Below are 22099 nucleotides of genomic sequence, written 5' to 3'. Positions count from 1 at the left end.
TTGTTTTTTGGGGTTTTTTTTTGTTTGCTTTTTTAGATTTTCTCTTCCCCATTGACCTCCTTAGCAACCACACAAATGGCGTAAGCTGAATTGGCTCACAAATGCATCTTCTACTTTGAGATTTAGTAGGAATGGCACCTTTTGCCTGTTGAGAAGGATTTAAGCCAATAACTTTTAAAAACATATCTCCAGACAGAAAATTAGTAGTGTTTCTTAGACAGCAATTGTATGATTGAGCACATGTAAGCATATATCCAGGATTGTGTTATTTCTCCAACTCCCCATCGTGTCACAAGAAGAACTTTTGCACCCATTGTCCCCAGCCTATGACCTGTTGAGTTTTCCTGCCCCACCTCTCAAGCCAAAGGCAGATACAACAGAAGAAGCCTTTCCCAGTTAGTACACACAGAATCACATAAAACATACACATGCTGACATGATACATAACTGTGCACATGTGCATTCTGTTCATCATGCTAGCTCACGGCTCTAAAAACACAGCTCTCAGCTTTGAGATTTAAGTCATTTCTCTTGGAAAAATGGAAATAAGCTATCCAAATCTCTTATTTTAGGGGAAATTTTGATACTAACAAATATACCTTCCTGGGAGCTTTCCTCTATTTCAGAAAAGAAGCCACAGCCTTGAATCCCATTATTTAAGCATTTCTCTCTCTCTCTCTCTCTCTCATATATAATACTATAGTAGTTTATCCCTAAAAATGTAGCAACTTTGTCATGCCAGACAACAAAATAAATGGGGCCCTAGGCATGGACACATTTTTCTTGGCAAAATCATTGAAAGTTTGTGTGTATGGGGTCTTACATTCTTGACTCTTTCAGAACTTTGAAGGCAGTCATTTATGGCTATTTTGCAAAAGAAACACATTGGTATTTTTTCTCCATTAGCCATCAGTGAAGGAGGATGAAGAATAAGATGGACGCAGAAGTGGCAAAGACAGCAGACTACAGATGCAGGTATGGCACCAAATAGCAATCAAGCTTTGAAAAAATGAGGAGGCCAAGAGCAGGTCCAAAACTGAGCAATATATAGCAAACCTTTATAATGCATTTGACTCAAAACTATTATAAAGTTATATAACATTCCTCAAAAAGAAGCCTTCTCCCATGCAAGGATTTATGAACTTTGCCAATAAGACTCAAAGAAGGAAACAGGCTTCTTGATGGTGTTTTCAATCTCAAACACCTCTACAAATGCCAACAGTGCAAGTGATAAAAGCCAGTGATGGTTTGGACTACATCTAAATGAGGAAAAGACAATGGAAATGATGCTAGGGAAGCAGTGATGAACAATGGGTACTGAGAGGATAATGGAGAACAGCTCTGCCAGTAAAATATCACCTAAATGAGGTTGTGGACTCTGAGATCCACAAAGATGCTTTGTGCATCCATGTAAATAATAAGATTTGGAAAGTGACAAATGAAAGCACACAAGGCAAGCTAAACAAAAAGCACTCAGTTCCACAGGTGCTATATACAGATGGACATGAAAGCCGAATGGTATGGGAAACTATACCATCGAGTCTGAAGATAAGAAAAGAAGCAAGGGATATGCAATGTTTTGATCACTTCTTGGCAGAGAGAAACTGGGTAATTACCAACTCGGCAGAAAGGACACATTGCAAGACAGATTGCTCTTGGTTGTTGAAGAATGTTGAAGCAGGATCGTTTTGGAAATGCAAAGAGGTGACTATGCTTTGGGAAGAGGCACAAAATAGCCAATTTATCGGACTCTAGGTGAAACTGCATGGAACAGGCTTTCCAGATGGCATCTCCATGCAAGCCAGATCAGCTCTTTTCCCAGCTGTTTTCTGCCACCCAAATAATACAGAACCTGAAACCGTTGAAGAATGATTTTTCCATATATTTTTATCAAATGGTCAAACTGTTGAATTTCTGAAAATTGAGAATTGAGCTTCATGCCTCGTCTGATTTTCAAAAGGCATTCACCACGTTGATAATGTGATGTTCCCAGTAATGTCACACTTAAAATGGCAGCATCATCGTTGACTGGGAAAAGAACTAAAGGTGGCAGAGCCACACTTTGGAATTTGCATATAGTTTACAATAGATGGCACCTCGTGTTCAAAGAAGGGGACAGAGGGAGGAGAAGCCAAGGTGAAGAACCTCATCACATACATTTGGAAATCTTGCCAAGAAATCATAATTCTTCTATTAATCAAACTTATTTCTTTATATTTGATGAAAATGGACCAGATACTAAGGGAAACACAGGAGTGATTAAGCAAAGAAGACATAATTGTTAGTGTTTGACAACTATGTTAGTTTTTGGCAACAGCACATCAACCTGTATTAAATTTGAATATTTTCTGGCTTTCAAGGGTTACTGATAACCTAGTATGCATTGGAACCTGATGAATGAATTCCTATTGTTTTCATCATCTCTAACATGTGAACACAATCCACACATAGAGAGGCTGGCTCCTGAACAGAGAGTGGAAATTACTAGGACTAACAAAGGGAAGTAGACTCACAATGAGTAAATGTGCAAAAGCTCCAAATAATTATAATAGTCAAAGCTTGGCAATGAGTTTCCAGACTACAAAATTAGTTTTCTTGTGAAGAATGGAGATTTTACAAGGCTAGTATAAACATGGGGTAATTGGAAAATCAAATTGCTCTTTGTGAGTTATTGTAAGGTCTGGAATAATGGTGATAACATTTATTTAAAAAAAAAACTCCCTATGAATCACTGTAGTTTGGTGTTTTTAGCAGTACTGTTGCCAAGAATGCTTGCCTTGGAAGCACAACAGTGGGAACTTTAATTGTGAAGCCCAACTCCCAGCTTACCCCTGACACAATGAGCTCTCCTCCTAGATTCTGAACTTCTGCCTTCACCTTGCTGCAGATATTAAGCTGATGGCAATACAAAGCAATTCGTTGAAGGTAGGCTAATAAATCCTGCTTACATGCTGAATCAGGACACTATAAAACATTAAAAAAAAAAGTGATCTCAATTAGTAAGTACTCTTCAGTTTCTAACACTTGCTATATAAAAGCTGTGAGAATAAAAGGTTTTAGTGTCATAAATATTAATCACATCCATTTAACTTCTTGATAGCACATTTTATGAAAGCCACAGTCAGTAGTTTACAATGGTCAGCTGTACTTTGATACAATACTCTAAACAGAATATTGAAGATCTTCCAGAAAGTCTTACTGGAACTTCTGTACATGTTTATGAGTAATTTTACGAGTTGTCTTCTAAACTGTTAAGAAAACCAAATATTCTACAGGTTTTTTTCTTAGTGGCCCACTCAACATTCACTATGTGTAGTTATTTTAATATGGACAACCAAAGGAACAGAGGCTAGAAAGAAATCGCTCTGCGTAGAAATCTCTCTGACACAGCATAAGATAGAATTTCAATTCATTTGGTTGGGTGAAAAAACCATTTGTTTCCTTTGGCTTTCTCAGAAAAGTATCATTCACTAAAGGAAGTCTATTACACTTTTTGGATTTTTGTATTTATCAAAAATTTAGCAACATTATAAACTTTAAATAAGACATTCTGAGAAGGATCATAACCACTGTTAGAGAAAGAGGTTTAAGTAGAGTTTGAAGCCAACTGAAACAAACACATAAGAGTAAAAACAGAGCTCTTCAAAGGTTATACCAGAGTCAACTAGAACCAGGAATTTTGGATTCTCTCTGAGACTTAGTGGGTAGATATCCATCAAATACACAGTGAGCTTAGCTGAACACTTCCAAAGATATTTACATGACTCTCTAAAGCATTTAAGGCTTCAATACCAATGGTTATTCAATAATTGGAATATATTTCTATTACTATCAAAAGTTCAGTTCAAGATTCTGTAGGCCATTCCATTGTTCTGGCTCAATTTAGCACTTGTAAAGGATGTATACTCACCAAATTTTTGATCCAACACTGTAAGAAATAAAGATCTATAGCTAAATCTGAAGTGACTTATTTAGAATAAGCAAATGAGAGGGGTGCCTGGGTGGCTTGGTCAGTTAAGTTTCTGGCTCTTGATTATAGCCTGGTTCATGATCTCATGACTGTGAGATCGACCCCCAAGTTGGGCTCCTCACTGGGCATGGAGCCTGCTTAAAATTCTCCCTTTCCCTCTGCTCCTCACCCGTTCACTGTTTCTCTATCTCAAAAAAAAAAAAAAAAAAAAAAAAAAAAGGTTATGAGAAAAAGACTCCAGCTAGGTTTTCTTCAAGCTTAAGAAAGGCAATTCTTAAAAAAAAAAAAAAAAAAAAAGGCAAACCTTTCATTAAGACTGTGAATCCTGTGGTTTTGACATAACCATATCTTTAACAAATGACAAAGGGGTCTCTTTTATATATAACACCATTGTGGTACTTTTTTTTACTAACTGCATTTATCAAGAAAGAATCCCACAGAGACTGTTTTAGCTTTCTACAATTACTTAATACTGTAATATTTATCCTACTCCAGAGACCCATATACTGAAAGGAATTAACTTTAAAATGATATCTCCCTTGAGGGCTGACAAGGCTTTCGATACAAATACCTTGCAACAAATTAAACTCGAAGTTCTATCTCAATGGAACAGTAATTAAAAATGCAACAGTCCGTAAAAAGTTTATATTGCTTGTGTATCTCAAATATTCATAAAAATATTTTCAGGCAAAATAAAGGCAACACATCCACTTTTTGGTAATGTTCATCCTATTCCATTATTTAAAACACACATAAAAGCATGATGGACCAAGAAATATAATTCATATATCATGAAAATAGGTGATTTTGAGAAAGATATGTCCTATTCAGACAAAGCATTAGCAAAAACTGCAAGTTGCTTCATAGCTGATGACAGCGCACATGCCACCAAGAGAGGGTTATATTTAACCCTCATGTGTTTATTTTAAGTCATCATAGAATAGCATTTAAATATTTTGTCATTTAATTTCTTGTTTAATTTTGGTTTTTATTTTTTAAATGTTTATTTATTTTGAGAGAGAGAGAATAAGCCAGGGAGGGGCAGAGAGAGAGGGAGAGAAAGAGAATCCAAAGCAGGCTTCATGCTGCCGGTGTAGAGCCCACAGTGGTGCTCAATCTCACCAACTGCGATCATGACCTGAGCTGAAATCAAGACTCAGACACTTAACCAACTGAGCCACCCAGGCGCTGCAAAATACTTTGTTATTTAATTGCAAAATACATCTAGAATCTTGGGATTTGTGTGTGTGCATGTGTGATGTGCTTTCCATATACCAAAACTGCCTGGGACTATGATTCAAGTTGCATAATTGCTGGAAATAAAGGTCCTAAAATGCGAAAGCAAAAAACAAGAACTCAAGGAAACTAAACATACTAAAAAATAGTTTAAAGCAATTTAGATTCAGAAGTGAATCTAATGGAGAATCTAATTAATGGAGAAGCCATCCAAACTCCATCTACTTTCACTTCAGGAAAGAAGTCCTTCCTCACAAAACTCTTTTTAGAACCTCTACCAATCTCTTCTCACTCCACTCATCCAAAGTGCCCTGAACATTTTCAGGGAAAAAATGGCGTTCTTTCCTGGCTGGTACATTTTTGTTTGTTTGCATACATGCGTGCATATTTCCAAGAACATTCATTATCTCTCCTCTCTTTTCCATAAACTTTCTGGGATACATAGAGAACTCTGTATAGATCAGTTCAATTTATCCTGCAAACTGCAGGAAGCCTGGCAGTTGATATGTCCCTGAAATTAGCAACGTAGTGGTGGTTTGGTCTTCAACCCATACAAATTTTAGGGGATAGTCAAATGGTGGTAATATTTAATGAATTATCTTTACGACTAAGTGTTTCTCCAAAATTAAAATGTTTTTAATGTTTGTTTATTTTGAGAGGGAGAGAGATCAAGTGAGCAAGTGGGTAGAGGGGCAGAGAGAGAGAAGAGAGAGAATTCGAAGAAGTCTCTGCGCCATCAGCCTAGAGCTCAATGAGAGGCTCCATCTCATGAACCATGAAATCATGACCTGAGCCGAAACCAAGAGTCTGATGCTTACCTGACTGAGCCACCTAGGAGCCCCTCTCAAAAATTTAAAAGCAAGCACAAAACATTCCCTTGGATTAGCCATCATATATGTAAAAAAATTAAAATGAGACAATCTGCTGGCATATTTTAAATGTAATCCTAATGATTTATTCATGTGTTTTCAGTATTTACAAGACGAGTGGATTTGGTATTGACTTCTGAGGGATTCTAGAATCTGGGATGTTGAAGACGGCAAGTATTTAGGGGAAGAGTCAAACATTAAGGAATGAAGGAAGAAAATTATAATAAGCAACTCAAAAATTATAGGAGACTAGGGCCATTAAGAAGGAGGAACAATCCTATGTCAGTGTCTCCAGACAGTATCACTATATTGGAGTCTAGTAAGCGACTTCATGCTCATAATGTTGTGTCCATGTAAGTAACAGCTTATGTAATATTTTCTATTTCAGAATCTTATTTTATATTTTAAGACATTTTTCCTTTTAAAATAGCTCAAACTATAAACCACTGTTATTTAAAAGGGTAAGAATTAGTTACCTGTACAAGTCTACTGTTTAAAGTACCCTTATAAGGAATGGAACATTATTGCAACTAGACATATTTAGAACAGGATTTTAGATTTCCAATTTAAGCCACATGACATGCAAAGTGTGGAGATAAACACAAATACTCAGGTGAGATTCAGAACTACTTTCATGTATCTAACTTCGGTCTGAAAGCACAAAAGATACTCTCAGAATTTCCTTTCTCTGTAATGCCTTTAAATCCAGATGAAAATAAAGCTGAAATCTGGAGGTTCCTGATTATGTGGATTAATTCCATTTATGCCAGAGCATTATTAAGAATTATCAAGAGTATCATTATAGTAAGATCAATATTAAATAACAAGAGTTAAAAGTTCTTTCTCTTCCTCTTTATGCAGTGTAGCTGACTTGCTGAATGAGGGTAGCCAGCATAATCCATTCTTTGGGGGTTATGTCTCTTAAGTAGTGGGTACTCTTCGTTCTGAAGGAGTTTTGGTCATAGGCCTGATGAGTCGCTCCTGGACTGAACCCACTTTGCCATGAACTCAGTCTCAGCAAAGTTAGAGTCCAGTTTGTAAAACGTAAGTGATTACAATTCATCCTTCAGAAGCATTTTATAGAGTACATAAAAACCATTATAGAACCCAAGTGCTAATTAATGGTACCACACAGCATGTGCTTACTCTCCCTCCTGTATTACCTGATCAGCCACAGCGCGGGCTAACTTGTCCATTCGAGAACCTGCTTCGGCAATTTTCTTGGCAGCATTAATAACATCAGATGTATTTTTCAATGGGCCTTTGCCTCTGAAACAACATATACAACATAATTAGAAATTTACTTCTAACAAATAAACAAACCTACCGTATTGTTTGTCCAGGACTCTGTTGTTGTATTTGATTTTGCTCTGTCCAGATCAGAAGGATTTCAGATGTTTTCTGGGTTCACTTCAGTTTCCATGTTAATAGTCTACTTTACCTCCATTCACCTTTAGGGAATATTTTTCCTTATTTTGATGTGCATGCTCATAGTTTATTCTTTATATTAATTTCTTTGTTTTTAAACAGTGGTTCATTAAAAAAGATGACCACTTTGAAGGTGATAGGAATTTAATATTTAAAAGCTTACCATGTGCCTATGCTATTATATATACCACCTCACTTGGATTCATTACAACGCTAGCAAGCAAGCATCATTATTCCCACTTTAGAGGAGAGGAAAATGGAAGAAATACTATTAACTCAACTAAGCTTTATAAAGGACAAAATGTAAATTCTACATTTAAATCAGAGTCTAGCCAAAGTGAATACAAATGCATTGTCTTTCATACCATATCCAGCACTATATTGTATTAATTATATTTTTAAGTCTACTTTGACACTCTGAAAAGCAATGGTCTCTCATATATAACCATATAACCAAATCGGCCAGCATTTCAGAAATCTGTTGAGCCCGCACTCCCATTGGCTTGTAGGCTTCCAGTACTGACTTATGAACAAAAAACACAAAACACTGTGTGACAGTAGATGTCTTTATACTTCCAAACCATCGTCCCATATTTTCACATAACATTTTCAATTTGGTGAACTGTTTAATATTACATGTATTTTAAATATTTATTATAAAAGAAAAGGAAACTATGCTGCACTATAAATCTTTAAACAAAATGGGGCATGTGACTTTTCTTTCTCTTTTCTTGAGAGGTAAATAAAACAATACGTTTATTCTTTTTTTTTTTAGCATTGTTACTTATTCTGCTCTCCTTATGTGCATCTAAAAATCAATGCAATTTTTAAGGCTACAAAATTACATTCCTATAGTTAGAAATGTGGTGAGATGTGGAGAAAAACTACTCAGAAACAACTTATTTAGAACACATAGGGATATATACAGTGGCAATGACTGCCATTGTTATATAATAACATTTTCTAAATAGAAGACTTAAAATGGCTTCAGAAAATATATGTAAATGAAGGGTATTTTGTTCATTTTCCCTCCTAATTTCCCTTTTGGTATTTTTTACATTCATAGCTAAAAAAAAAATGCATTGTATTCATGTCAATGCTTAAACACACAGGATGGCAAATTCAAAACTTAAGATATTTTATTTTGCTATGGTAGCTTTAATTTTTCCACAAAGGACAGTGATTTTTTTTTTCCAGTTACTACTTAGGTTTTTAACTATGACAAGAGACTTCATATGTGAATTTTATGTAGCATAGATAAGATTTTGTGAAAATCTGGCTCCCATTTTCTAACATTAATTTGTTATTATCTGTAAATAAACTTTTCCTTGTTTTTGATTTATATTTTTTAAAGAAAGTTTAGATGCAGAATCTGTCAATGTTTAATAATGTTGTCATTATTACACATTTGTTTTATAACTTCCAGACCTTAGAATCTCTTCTTGTTTACAGTTTTACTCTGACACAATATCTTTTGTTACTTTTTGCCTTCAATCTTAACCCATAAAAAGAGGTGCATGCTGCTTAACTTTTTCCTCACCAACAATCAGGTATTTGTTTGTTTCAAGAATTTCAAAGGATTTGGAAAAACACTGCCCCATGAACTTTACGTAACTTTCAACAATTGATTAATTATGACAAAATATGCTAAGTTAGTAAGGAATACTTATAGAGATCTACATTTGCCTGAAGCTTAGACTCCCGTCTTATAGCCAAAGAACAATTAGAAGCTTGTCTTTTGTGACTACACAGGAAACTACAGTTCAGAGACTAACTAGTATATCGTTACTTAAAATATTTGAGTCTAGAGCCCATTTTGTAGACTCAGTTCAAATTCTTAGAGTCCCAAGCTGGTGATACAAATGTATTTCAGTAAACTAGGCAGCAAAATAGAACTTTTGAGATCATCAAATATTTCTTTCTTTTCTAGTTGAGGAAACTGAAACCCAAGCAGGAAGTCTCAGTGACATGCCCAGGATGATACTGGCAGAGACGGTGATATACAAAAAGAGAATTAGGGTTGGGACCTCTGTGTCCTGAATCACAATTTAGTACTCTTTTTGCTATATATATATTTAATTCTTATAAGAATGCTCAAGTAGTGATCTCAAGGAAAACAAATAACCTTCACTACAGACATGAATTTACAAGAAATAATGAAAACAAGAATTATCTGACTCAAGCATTTACAAAGAAGCAGCAGGAAAAAAAAAAACTAACAAAATTACAAGAAGAGATTAATGATTTAGAAAATAATGAAACATGGAAAATAATTCTAAAACAGGGTCCACCCCCCCAAAAAAAAGGAAAACCAGATGTAAAAAAATATACTTAGATTGCTATCAAAACAAAGGAGACAACAAACATTTAAAAGTAAAAAAAGGTAACAGTGAAATGACCTTAGAAAACAAAATTAAGAGTATCATAAAACTAAATTTCTCAACACATGTAAATATATTTGAGAACCTGGAGGAATAACTTTCTAGGAAAATATAAGTTACCAATGCTGACAAGAAAGGAGATTTTGAAAAAACTACAGAGTCTGATTTCCTGTTTATAGAAATAAACAAGACTATTAAAGACAAAGTTAGTCAAAAAATCAGTCAATCCAGATGGTGTCTCAGAGGAAATCACTAACCCTTTAAAAAGAGGATAATCTCAATGTTATTTAAACTCTTCCAGAATACAGGAAGAAAGTCTTCAAAAACAATTTCATTCTGGACCTAGTTCCTCCTCGTCCCAATTGTGTTTCTAAGATTGACCGGGTCTGACCCTGGACCCAGTCTGGTTTTGAAGGTGTGCCCAGCCTTATTTTGGATTTAGTACTGTTTTCTAAGTCAGACCCTTTCCACCCCAGACCCAGTCCCACTCCAGCTAGTTTCTGGAACCAGTAGGGGGAGGAAGCTGGAGGTAGGGGCAGGTAGGGAGAAGCTCATATAAAGTCTGAAAACGCATAATGCCAAAGATTTGGAGCTATGATCCAAAATCCAGGAACGGCTTATCCATCACCTCCAGAGGCAGCAAGAAATCAGCAGAGTTCAAGGAAGATGGCAGCATAGGAGGATGCTGGACTCACCTCGTCCTGCTGATTGCTTAGATTCCACCCACATCTGCCTGAATAATCCAGAAAAACACTGGAAGACTAGCAGAACAGACTCTCTGGAGCCAAGCATAGACAAGAGGCCCACAGAAGATGGTAGGAATGGTGGAGAGGTGGTGCATGCTACACGGACTGGCGGGAGGGAGCTGGGGCAGTGGAGGAGCAGCCCACCTGGCAAGGCAGAGCCCCCGAGTCTGACTTGCAGAAGCGAAGGGACCAGACTGAGTGAGTTCTGACAGCCAGCGGGACTTAACATCTGGAACGTTAAAAGTCAACAGCTCTGCTCTCAGAGAGCAGGGAGGGCGAGAGGACACCGGGAGAGAGAGTTTTTGAGTCCCGAAAGGACAGAGCTCAGCTCAGCGGGGAACAAAGGCGCTGGCAAGCGCCATCTCCCTCTCCCATCCCCCGGCCAAAATTCCAAAGGGAACCAGTTCCCCTCACCAAACTTGCCTGCAACGTGCAAATGCCCAATGCTGTGCTTCTGTGGATCCATCTGTCCCACGGGCCTGCCTCCCTCCCGGTGCTGCAGGGCCCCTCCCCCAGGGGACCAGTGATGGCAAAACTAGCTAAGCCTGCCCCTCCCACCCCTGTGCACCTTGCGGATCCACCCCGGCTAATATGTCCTTGGCCAGATCCCATTGAAGCAGCACCACAAGCCTGGCAGTGTGCAAGCAGCCCAGACAGGGGCTACACCACTCCACAGTGAGTCCTGCCCCTGAGAGAGGGGAAGATAAGGTACACACCAGTCTGACTGTGGCCCCAGTGGTGATCTGGAGCAGACATGGAGTCTGACTGTAGCCCCGCCCACCAACACAAGTTTCTCTGGACAGCACAGGGGAAGTGCCCTGCAGTTTGGAGCTACCATAGGGACTACCCAAAATGACCAAATGGAAGAATTCTCTTCAAAAGAAACTCCAGGAAGTAGTGACAGTTAATGAATTGATCAAAACCGATTTAAACAATATAACGGAACAAGAATTTAGAATAATAGTCATAAAATTAATCACTAGGCTTAAAAAAGCATAGAGGACAGCAGAGAACCTATTGCTACAGAGATCAAGGGACTAAAAAATTGTCATGAGGAATTAAAAAATGCTATAAATAGGGTGCAAAATAAAATGGAGGTGGCCATAGCATGGATTGAAGAGGCAGAGGAGAGAATAGGTGAATTAGAAGAAAAAATTATGGAAAAAGAGGAAGCTGAGAAAAAGAGAGATTAAAAAATCCAGGAATATGAAGGGAAAATTAGAGAACTAAGTGATGCAATCAAATGGAACAATATCCGTATCATAGGAATTCCAGAAGAAGAGAGAGAAAAAGGGCTGAAGGTGTACTTGAACAAATCATAGCTGAGAACTTCCCTGATCTGGGGAAGGAAAAAGGCATTGAAATCCAACAGGCACAGAGAACTCCCTTCAGACGTAACTTGAATCGATCTTCTGCACCACATATCATAGTGAAACTGGCAAAATACAAGGATAAAGAGAGAATTCTGAAAGCAGCTAGGGATAAACAGGCCCTAACGTACAAAGGTAGACACAAAAGGGTAGTAGCAGACCTATCTACTGAAACTTGGCAGGCCGGAAAGGAATGGCAGGAAATCTTCAATGTGATGAACAGAAAAAAATATGCAGCCAAGAATCCTTTATCCCGCAAGTCTGTCATTCAGAATAGAAGGAGAAATAAAGGTTTTCCAAAACAAACAAAAACTGAAGGAATTCATCACCACTAAACCAGCCCTACAAGAGATCCTAAGGGGGATTCTGTGAGTGAAATATTGCAAGGACCACAAAGTACCAGAGACATCACTATAAGCATGAAACCTACAGACATCACAGTGACTCTAAACCCATATCTTTCAATAACGACACTGAATGTAAATGGACTAAATGCACCAACCAAAAGACATAGGGTATTAGAATGGATAAAAAAACAAGACCCATCTATTTGCTGTCTACAAGAGACTCATTTTAGACCTGAGGACACCTTCAGATTGAGAGTGAGGGGATGGAGAACTATCTATCATGCTACTGGAAGTCAGAAGAAAGCTGGAGTAGCCATACTTATATCAGACAAACTAGACTTTAAATTAAAGGCTATAACAAGAGATGAAGAAAGGCATTATATAATAATTACAGGGTCTATCCATCAGCAAGAGCTAACAATTATAAATGTCTATGCGCTGAATACGGGAGCCCCCAAATATATAAAACAATTAATCACAAACATAAGCAACCTTATTGATAAGAATGTGGTAATTGCAGGGGACTTTAATACCCCACTTACAACAATGGATAGATCATCTAGACACAGGATCAATAAAGAAACAAGGGCCCTGAATGATACATTGGATCAGATGGACTTGACAGATATATTTAGAACTCTGCATCCCAAAGCAACAGAATATACTTTCTTCTCGAGTGCACATGGAACATTCTCCAAGATAGGTCACATACTGGGTCACAAAACAGCCCTTCATAAGTATAAAAGAATTGAGATCATACCATGCACACTTTCAGGCTATGAAACTTGAAATCAACCCCAGCAAAAAGTCTGGAAAACTTCCAAAAGCATGGAGGTTAAAGAACACCCTACTAAAGAATGAATGGGTCAACCAGGAAACTAGAGAAAAAATAAAAAAAAAATATGGAAACAAATAAAAATTAAAATACAACAATCCAAATGCTTTGGTATGCAGCAAAGGCAGTCCTGAGAGGAAAATACATTGCAATCCAGGCCTATCTCAAGAAACAAGAAAAATCCCAAATACAAAATCTAACAGCACACCTAAAGGAAATAGAAGCAGAACAGCAAAGACACCCCAAACCCAGCAGAAGAAGGTAAATAATAAAGATCAGAGCAGAAAGAAACAATATAGAATCTAAAAAAAAAAAAAACCTGTAGAGCAGATCAATGAAAACAAGAGTTGGTTTTTTTGAAAAAATAAACAAAATTGATAAACCTCTAGCCAGGCTTCTCAAAAAGAAAAGGGAGAGGACCCAAATAGATAAAATCATGAATGAAAATGGAATTATTATAACCAATCCCTCATAAATACAAGCAATTATCAGGGAATGCTATGAAAAATTATATGCCAACAAACTGGACAACCTGGAAGAAATGGAGAAATTCCTAAGTACCCACACACTTCCAAAACTCAAACAGGAAGAAATAGAAAACTTGAACAGACCCATAACCAGTGAAGAAATTGAATCAGTTATCAAAAATCTCCCAACAAATAAGAGTCCAGGACCAGATGGCTTCCCTGGGGAATTCTACCAGACATTTAAAGCAGACATAATACCTCTCCTTCTCAAGCTGTTCCAAAAAATAGAAAGGGAAGGAAAACTTCCAGACTCATTCTATGAAGCCAGCATTACTTTGATTCCTAAACCAGACAGAGACCCAGCAAAAAAAAAAAAAAAAAAAAGAGAACTACAGGCCAATATCCCTGATGAATATGGATGCAAAAATTCTCTTTCATTTATTCTTTAAGAAGTTCTTCCTTGCTGGAGGTGTTAACACTGTGGTAGTAATCATTTTGCAATATATATGTGTACAAATCAACTCATTGAACACCTTAAATTTACACAATGTTACAGGTTAATTATAGCTCAATAAAGCTGGAAAGTGAAAGTTCATCCTTATCCCAAGATCATAAATATCGTCTCCCATTTTAGTCTAAAATTTTAAGGTTTTCTTTTCATATTTAGATATTAAATCCACATGCAGTTTCTTTTTGTATAGAAGGAGAGGTAGAAATCACACTGTTCTTTATTTTTTCATACCAGGAACCAAATGTCCCTGGACCATTGATTGAAAAGTGATTTTTTTCCTCTATAGTCTTTATTACGCTTAAATTATGTACCCTTTTTATTTTATAATTCTTCAGGAATAAATGCATTAGTTTAAAATGTAAATATAAGCCACACATATGTGATCAGTTAACTTATGACAAAACAGCCAATAATGTCCAATGGGGAACAGTCTCTTCAACAAATGGTGTTGGGAAACTGGACAGTCATAGGCAAAAGAATGAAACTGGACCATTATCTTATACTATACATAAAAAACAACTCAAAATGGATCAAAGGCTTAAAACTAAGACCTAAAACCATTAAAACTCTGAGAGAAAACATGGTAATAAGCAACTTGACACTGGTCTTGAAGATTTTTTGGATTTGACAGCAAAAGCAAAAATGAGCAAGTGGGATGAGCTCAAACCAAAAAGCTTCTGCACAGTAAAGGAAACTGTCAACAAAATGAAAAGGTCACCTACTGAATGAGAGAAAATATTTGCAAATAATATCTCTAATAAAGGGTTATATCCAACATACATAAAAAAAAACTTATAGAACTCAGTAGCAAAAAGGGCAAATAATCCAGTTTTTAAAATGAGCAATGTATCTGAATAGACATTTTCCAGAGAAGATACACACATGGCCAAAGGGAGCCTGAAAACTGCTCAGCATCACTCATCATCAGGGAAGTGCAAATCAAAACCACAATGAGAAATCAGCTTACACCTGTTAGAATGGCTATTGTCAAAAAGACAAGAAACGACAAGTCTTGGCGAGGATGAAGAGAAAAGGGAACTTTCATGTACTGTTGGTCAGAATGTAAATTGGTGTAGCCTTTATGGATAACAGTATGGAGGCTCCTTGAAAAATTGAAAGTATGATCCAGCAATTCTTCTTATGGGTATTTACCCAAAGAAACTGAAAACAATGACTCAAAGAGATACATGCACCTTCATGTTCACTGCATCATTATTTACAATAGCCAAGATATGAAAATTTAATGTCATCAAGAGAAGAATGGATAAAGTGATTATATTTATAAAGGAATGTGATTCATCCCTACAGGAATGAAATCTTGCCATTTGTGACAACATGGTTGGACTTTGAGGGTATTATGCTAAATAAAAGAAGTCAGACAGAGAAAGACAAATATCATATAAGCTCACTTATATGAGTAATCTGAAACAAAGCAAAGCAAAACCCAAACAAACTAACAAAACCAATCAACTAAACAAACAGAAATATTCAGATTCATGGATACAGAGAACAAATTGGTGGTTACCAGAGGCCAGGGGTAAAGGGGGTGGTGGAAGGTAAGAGACAGGCAGGCAGGCACTGAAATGGGAGAAGGAGGCACATCTGGGTGGCTCAGTCCATTAAGTGTCTGACTTCAGCTCAGGTCATAATCTCACAGTTTGTGAGTTCAAGCCCCTCATCGGGCTCTGTGCTGTGCTGCCAACTCAGAACTGAGAGCCTGGAGCCTGCTTCAGATTCTGTGTCTCCCAATTTCTCTGCCCCACCCCCACTCAGTCTGTCTCTCTCTCTCTCTCTCTCAAATATAAATAAGACATTTAGAAATTAAAAAAAAGAGAGAGAGAGAGAAGGAAATTAAAAAGTACAAACTCCAACTGTAAAATAAGTAAGTCATGGGGATATAATAATAATAATATGTAATTGTATATTTGAAAGTTACTAAGAGAGTAAATCTTGAAAGTTTTCATCTAAAGAAAAAAAATTGTAACTATGTATGGTGATGGATGTTAACTAGACTGGTCATTTTACAATATATATGGATATCAAATTTAAAACCATAATTATAGACAGAAAGCATTATAATTACCCAGAAAAATAACATAAGAAAACTCTCAACTACTAAATAGAAGAGTCTAGATATTCATAAGTACTTTAGGTACTAAAGTGAAGCTAAAGCCATATTCATTATTATTGCTTCATGAAAATGAATTAAGAACTGAATTAAGAATTAATCTGAACCCAGAAGTAAACCCTCATACATATGGCTAAAAGATTATCAACATGGGTGTCATAAGACCATTTAATGGGAAAAGGACAGTGTCTTCAACCAATAGTGTTTACACAACTTGATATCCACCTACAAACAAACAAACAAACAAAAACAAACAAACCAACAAAAAACCCTGCTGTGGGACCCTTATCTTATACCATATAAAAAATTAACTCAAAACTGATCAAAGACCTTAATGTAAGTGCTAAACTATAAAATAATATAAGAAAACATGGAAACTTCCTGACATTGGATTTGGAAACTATTTGTTACATATAATACCAAGAACACCTGTAATAAAAAAAAAAAAAAAACAGGTAAATTTGATTACAACAAAATTTTAAAAACTTTTGTTCGTAAAAGAACACAACAGAGTAAAAAGAAAACCTGTAGGATCATAGAAAATATTTACAAATTATATATCTAACAAGAGTCAATATTTGTAACATATAAAAACTCTTATAATTCAACACCAAAATAAACCAACCTGATTAAAAAAAAATAGGCAAAGGCCTTGAATATATATTCCTCTAAAAAATACATATATACAATGGGTAGTCAGCACATGAATAATTCACTAGTTATTAGGGAATGCAAATCAAAACAAGTGAGATACCATCTCACACTCATTAAGATGGCTATTATAAAAACAAACAACAAAATAAAGGCAGAAAATAGAAAGTGTTGGCAAGAATGTAGAGAAGTTAGAAACTTTGTGCATTGTTAATGGGAATGTAAATGAGGCAGCTGCTATAGAAAACAAGACATTGGTTCCTCAAAAAATTAAACATTAAATATCATATTATCCAGCAATTCTACTCCTTAGTATATACCTGAAAGAACTGAAAACAGGGTCTCAAGAAGACAGCTGGACACCCACGTTTATATAGCTTTATCCCCAGTAGCCAGAAGGCAGAATCAATCAATGTCCAACATGGACGAATGGATAAAAAAATATGATATATACATAAAATATAATATTGTTTAGTCTTAAACAGGAATGAAAGTCTTATACAAGCTACAACATGGATGAAACTTGAGAACATTATGCTCAGTGAAATAAGCCAGTCATCAAAAGACAAATGCTGTATGTTTCTAGTTATCTGAGATACTTAGAGTAGTCAAAATCATAGAGACAGGAAAGAGAATGGTGATTGCCAGAGGCAGGGGAGAGAGAGGGATGAGGAGTTCGTGTTCAGTGGTACAAAGTTTCTGTTGCGGAAAAAAAAAATTCTAGAGACTGATGGTGGTGATGGTTATACAACAATATAAATGTATTTAATGCCACAGAACTGTACATTTAAAAATTATTAAAATGGTGAATTTTATTGCATGCATTTTTAACACAGTAAAAACCAATCAAATAGCCACATGTGGCTAGTGGTTGCTGTATTTGACAGCACAGGTCTAAGTTAACCATAGTCATCTGAATAATGTGAAGTGGATACAGAAAAAAGAAAGAAATAGCCACCAGAAAAAATAATAAAAAAGCAGGCCCCAAAAAGATACAAAATTTGAGTCTTCCTATCAGTGAAAAGAAATGTTGGCCAAGGAACTGGCCCCATCGTGTATATAGCGTCTAGTCTCAAAATGATGACTTACACCTTTTTGTATTTCCCTACTTTAAACCAGATTTACTATTTTAGGCATATTAAAAGGTGCTTTGAGGAATCTTGTGATCTTAAAGACAGAAACCATAATACTGTTCCATCTGGGACATGTTTTTAGTTTTTGTTTTTTTTTGAGGGGGAAGGGAAAGAACATCAAGTCATAGAATTGGCTCTGTCATACAGATTCATGTAACCTTTTCTATTATGATAATATGTCATTCTTATATAAGGGTCAATATTTGGAAGCTCTCCCAGGAAGTGATCACTCAAAAAAATAAATAAATAAATAAATAAAAAGAGAGAGAGCGAGAGAGAGAATGTCATGGAAAACTATTATTACTACATCACTGGTATCTACATTTACCAATGAATTCACATTTATTTCATGAAAAGGTAATAGGTGTTAATGTGACAAATCAATGTGCAAGTACATTTTGAGTTAATGTACTCAGTACCCAGAATTCTTAAATTCTTAGTTACTACACACCAAAAGGTTTATTTGCTATAGCTTTCTCAATACCTCTAACTTGTCAATGTACTGTAACTCTCCAATAATGATATAAAGTATATAGTAGTGTATTTTCAAATGTATTGCATCACAGAAGTTTCTTTCAAGAACCAGAGCTCAAAAAAACATGCTTGGAAAATCTATCTTCATCAACCAGCTTATGCAGTATGACATGAAAACAGCATAGTAGAAAAGCTGAATGAATCTGGGGAATAATGAGGAATCAGTGATACTGCAGGAGCATGACTTGAACTCTTCAAGGAAATCACATTTATCTCATGGCTTTGAAGTTAAAGTAAAAATATGTACAAAACTGAGAAATAAGTCTAAGGGTCAGTAAAGACAGGCCTTGAGTTCTTGTCCAAGATCATGTTGCAGGAAAAACCTTGAACTCACCTCCTCCATGGTGTCTGGGTGCCCTCACTGGCCTATTACCTCAGAGGGCTTTGGGCCCTTAGCTCACACCAGCCCAAGCTGTCTCACCAAAGTAGCCCTAGAGTGATGCATACTAAGACACCATTGGTCAGTGTGCACTCTTCACCCAAGTGACACAGGTGCAAAGCAGCCTGGAACACTCAGGCTTGTACCACTTCGGCTCCAGATGATTTGTCAGGATACCCCAGGCACAGTCTACTTTAGGTGGCTGTCCCACCAGTGGACTCCCCTACAAAGATCATCCTGGGAACCCCTGGCCCATGCCCACCTCAGCTCCAGCTGCTTAATCAGGAGACTCCCTGGACTGAGCACCCCAAGATACCCCAGCTGCACCGCTTCAACTTCAGCTGTCCTACTTGGATGTCCTCTGCATAGAAAGCCCCAGGAACTCCCAGCTTGCACCCACTTCAGCTTCAGCTCCTCTGCCAGGATGCCCTATGCATAGAGAGCCACCCAAGCCCACACCCACTTCAACTCTGGCCATTGAACTAGGGCAGCCCCAGCATGGAGTTCTCCAAGACCCTCACCCTTCACCAACCACAGCTTTAGTCCGCCAGCTGAAGACACCAAGCACACACAGTCTAAATAGGGGATAACCATACATAAGACCATTCCTTCACATTTAGGAGAAGTAGCTATTCTGCAAAATTCATAGAAACAAAGTCAAGCTTAATGAGGAGACAGAGGAATTTCCAAATAAAAGAACAACACAAAGCCTCAGAAAAAGTCTAAATGAAATAGAAATAATGAATATACCTTATAAAGAGTTCAAAGTAATGGTCACTGGACAGGAGAGAAGAATGATGAAACTTAGAACTTCAACCAAGGGAAAATTTAAAAAAGAACCAGAATGAAGAATACAAAAACCAAAATGAAAAATACACTAGAGGGAGTCAACAGTAGATAAGAGGATACAGAAGAATGGGTTAATGATCTAAAAGACAGTACTGGAAAGCAACCAAGCTGAATAGCAAAAGAATAAATAAAATTTAAATTTAAATTAAAAAAAAAACTGTAATTATGTTAAGGGATCAATTTAACAATACTGAGTGAACACACATTTGCATTATAGAGGACACAGATGCAGAAGAGACAGAAAGGGGCAGATAACTTATTTGAAGAAATAAAAACTGAAAACTTGTCTACCCTGGAGAAAAAAACAGACTCAGGTTCAGGAAGCACAGAGAGGTCCAAACAAGATGAACCCAAAGAGGCCCACACCATGACACATAATAATTAAAATACTAAAGACTAAAGAGAAAGAAAAATTTTAAAGCAGCAAAAGAGAAGCAACTAGTAACACACAAAACAAACCCTGTAAGACTATCAGCTGCTTTTTTGGCAGAAACTTTGCAAGCCAGACAGCAGTGTCATGATATATTCAAAATGCTGAAAGGGAAGGAAAAAAAAAAAAAAAACAACCTACAACCAAGAATACCAGGCAGTTATCACTCAGAATTAAAGGAGAGATAAAAATTTTCCACACAAAAATTAAAGAATCCATCACTACTAAAACAGCCTAACAAGACGTGTTAAGGAAGCTTCTTTAAATGGAAAAGAAAAAGCCATAATTTGAAGAAAATTATAAAAAAAACCACTTCAGTAGCAAAAGCAAATATACAGGAGGAAAGTAGATCAATCACTTATAGAGCTAGTACAAATGTTAAAAGACAATAAATAGTACAATCAATTGTATGTTAAAAATTAGTTACAAGGAAGTCAAGCACAAGAAAGGTATCTGAAACGACCACAGATACATCGAGGTTAAATAACATGCTACTAAACAATGAATGGTTCAGCCAAGAAATAAAAGAATAAAAAAGGTACATGGAAACAAATGAAGATGATAACACAACAGTTCAAAACGTTTAGGATGCAGCAAAGCAGTGCTAATAGGGAACTTTATAACAATACAGTCTGACATCAAGAAGCAAGGTAAATCTCAAATAAACAACCTAATCTTACATCTAAAGGAGCTAGAAAAAGAAGAAAACCTAAAACCAGCAGAAGCAAGGAAATAAATGATACACAATTAAAAATAAATAATTAGTAAATAAAAAGAAAGAAAGAAAAAGAAAACATCAATGAAAGCAGGAGGCAATTCTTTGAAAAACAAAACAAAACAGTCAATAATACTGATAAACCTCTAGCAAGACTTATCAAGAAAAAGAGAAAGGAGTAAAAAAAATAAAATAAAATCACAAATGAGAGAGGACAAATAACAACCAATACCACAAAAATATATAAAATTATATTAGAATACTATGAAATATAGGCCAAGGAATTGAATGACATTGAAGAAATGTATAAATTCCTAGAAACATATAAACTACAAAACTGAAACAAGAATAGAAAATTCAAGCAAACCAATAACCAGTAAAGAAATTGAATAAGCAACTAAAAAACTCCCAAAAACAAAAGTCTAGGAACAGATGGCTTCACAGGCAAATTCTACCAAATATTTAAAGAGTAGTTAATACCTACCTATTCTTCTCAAACTATTCAAAAAAAAAAAAACTATTCAGAAAAGAAAGGAAAACTTTTAAATTCATTCTATGAGGCCAGCAATACCCTGATACAAAAACCATGTAAAGACAACACCAAGAAAGAGAACTACAGGCCAATATCCCTGATAAACATAAATGTAAAACCCTCAACATAACACTAGCAAACTGAATAGAACCATACATTAAAAAAAAATCATTCACTTCAATTGAATGGGATTTATTCCTGCATTGCAAGGGTGGTTCAATATTCACAAGTCAACCAATGTGATACATCACATCAATAAGAGAAAGGATATAAGAACCATACAATTATTTTAACAGATGCAGAGAAAACATTTGACAAAGTAAAATATCTATTTATGATAAAAACCCTCAACCAAGTAGATTTAAAGGGAATATACCTCAAGATAATAAAGGCATATATGAAAAAGCCACAACTAACATTATCCTCAATGGGGAAAAACTGAGAGCTTTTCCTGTAAAGTCAGCAATAAGGCAAGGATGTCCAGTCTCACTACTTTTATTCAACATACTACTGGAAGTCCTAGCCACAGCAATCAGACAACAAAAAGAAATAAAAGGCAACTACATTGGCAAAGGAGAAATAAAACAT

General features: G+C 36.2%; 1 protein-coding gene across 3 annotated transcripts in view; it reads right to left on the bottom strand.

The window, feature by feature from the left end:
- CTNNA2 (catenin alpha 2) overlaps nucleotides 1-22099 on the bottom strand; it is a 1105968-nt gene that overhangs the window by 38848 nt on the left and 1045021 nt on the right. For all 3 annotated transcript variants that reach the window (XM_049651803.1, XM_049651801.1, XM_049651802.1), the window contains exons 16-17: nucleotides 7239-7344; nucleotides 2830-2964 (exon numbers count right to left, since the gene is read on the bottom strand). In XM_049651803.1, the coding sequence (XP_049507760.1) occupies nucleotides 2830-2964; nucleotides 7239-7344 (241 nt within the window). The remainder of the gene's footprint in view (nucleotides 1-2829; nucleotides 2965-7238; nucleotides 7345-22099) is intronic.

This window comes from Panthera uncia (assembly GCF_023721935.1).
Source record: "Panthera uncia isolate 11264 chromosome A3 unlocalized genomic scaffold, Puncia_PCG_1.0 HiC_scaffold_11, whole genome shotgun sequence".
Taxonomy (NCBI): Eukaryota; Metazoa; Chordata; class Mammalia; order Carnivora; family Felidae; genus Panthera; species Panthera uncia.
Note: the sequence above shows the minus strand (reverse complement) of the source record. Positions and strands in the feature narration are given on the sequence as shown.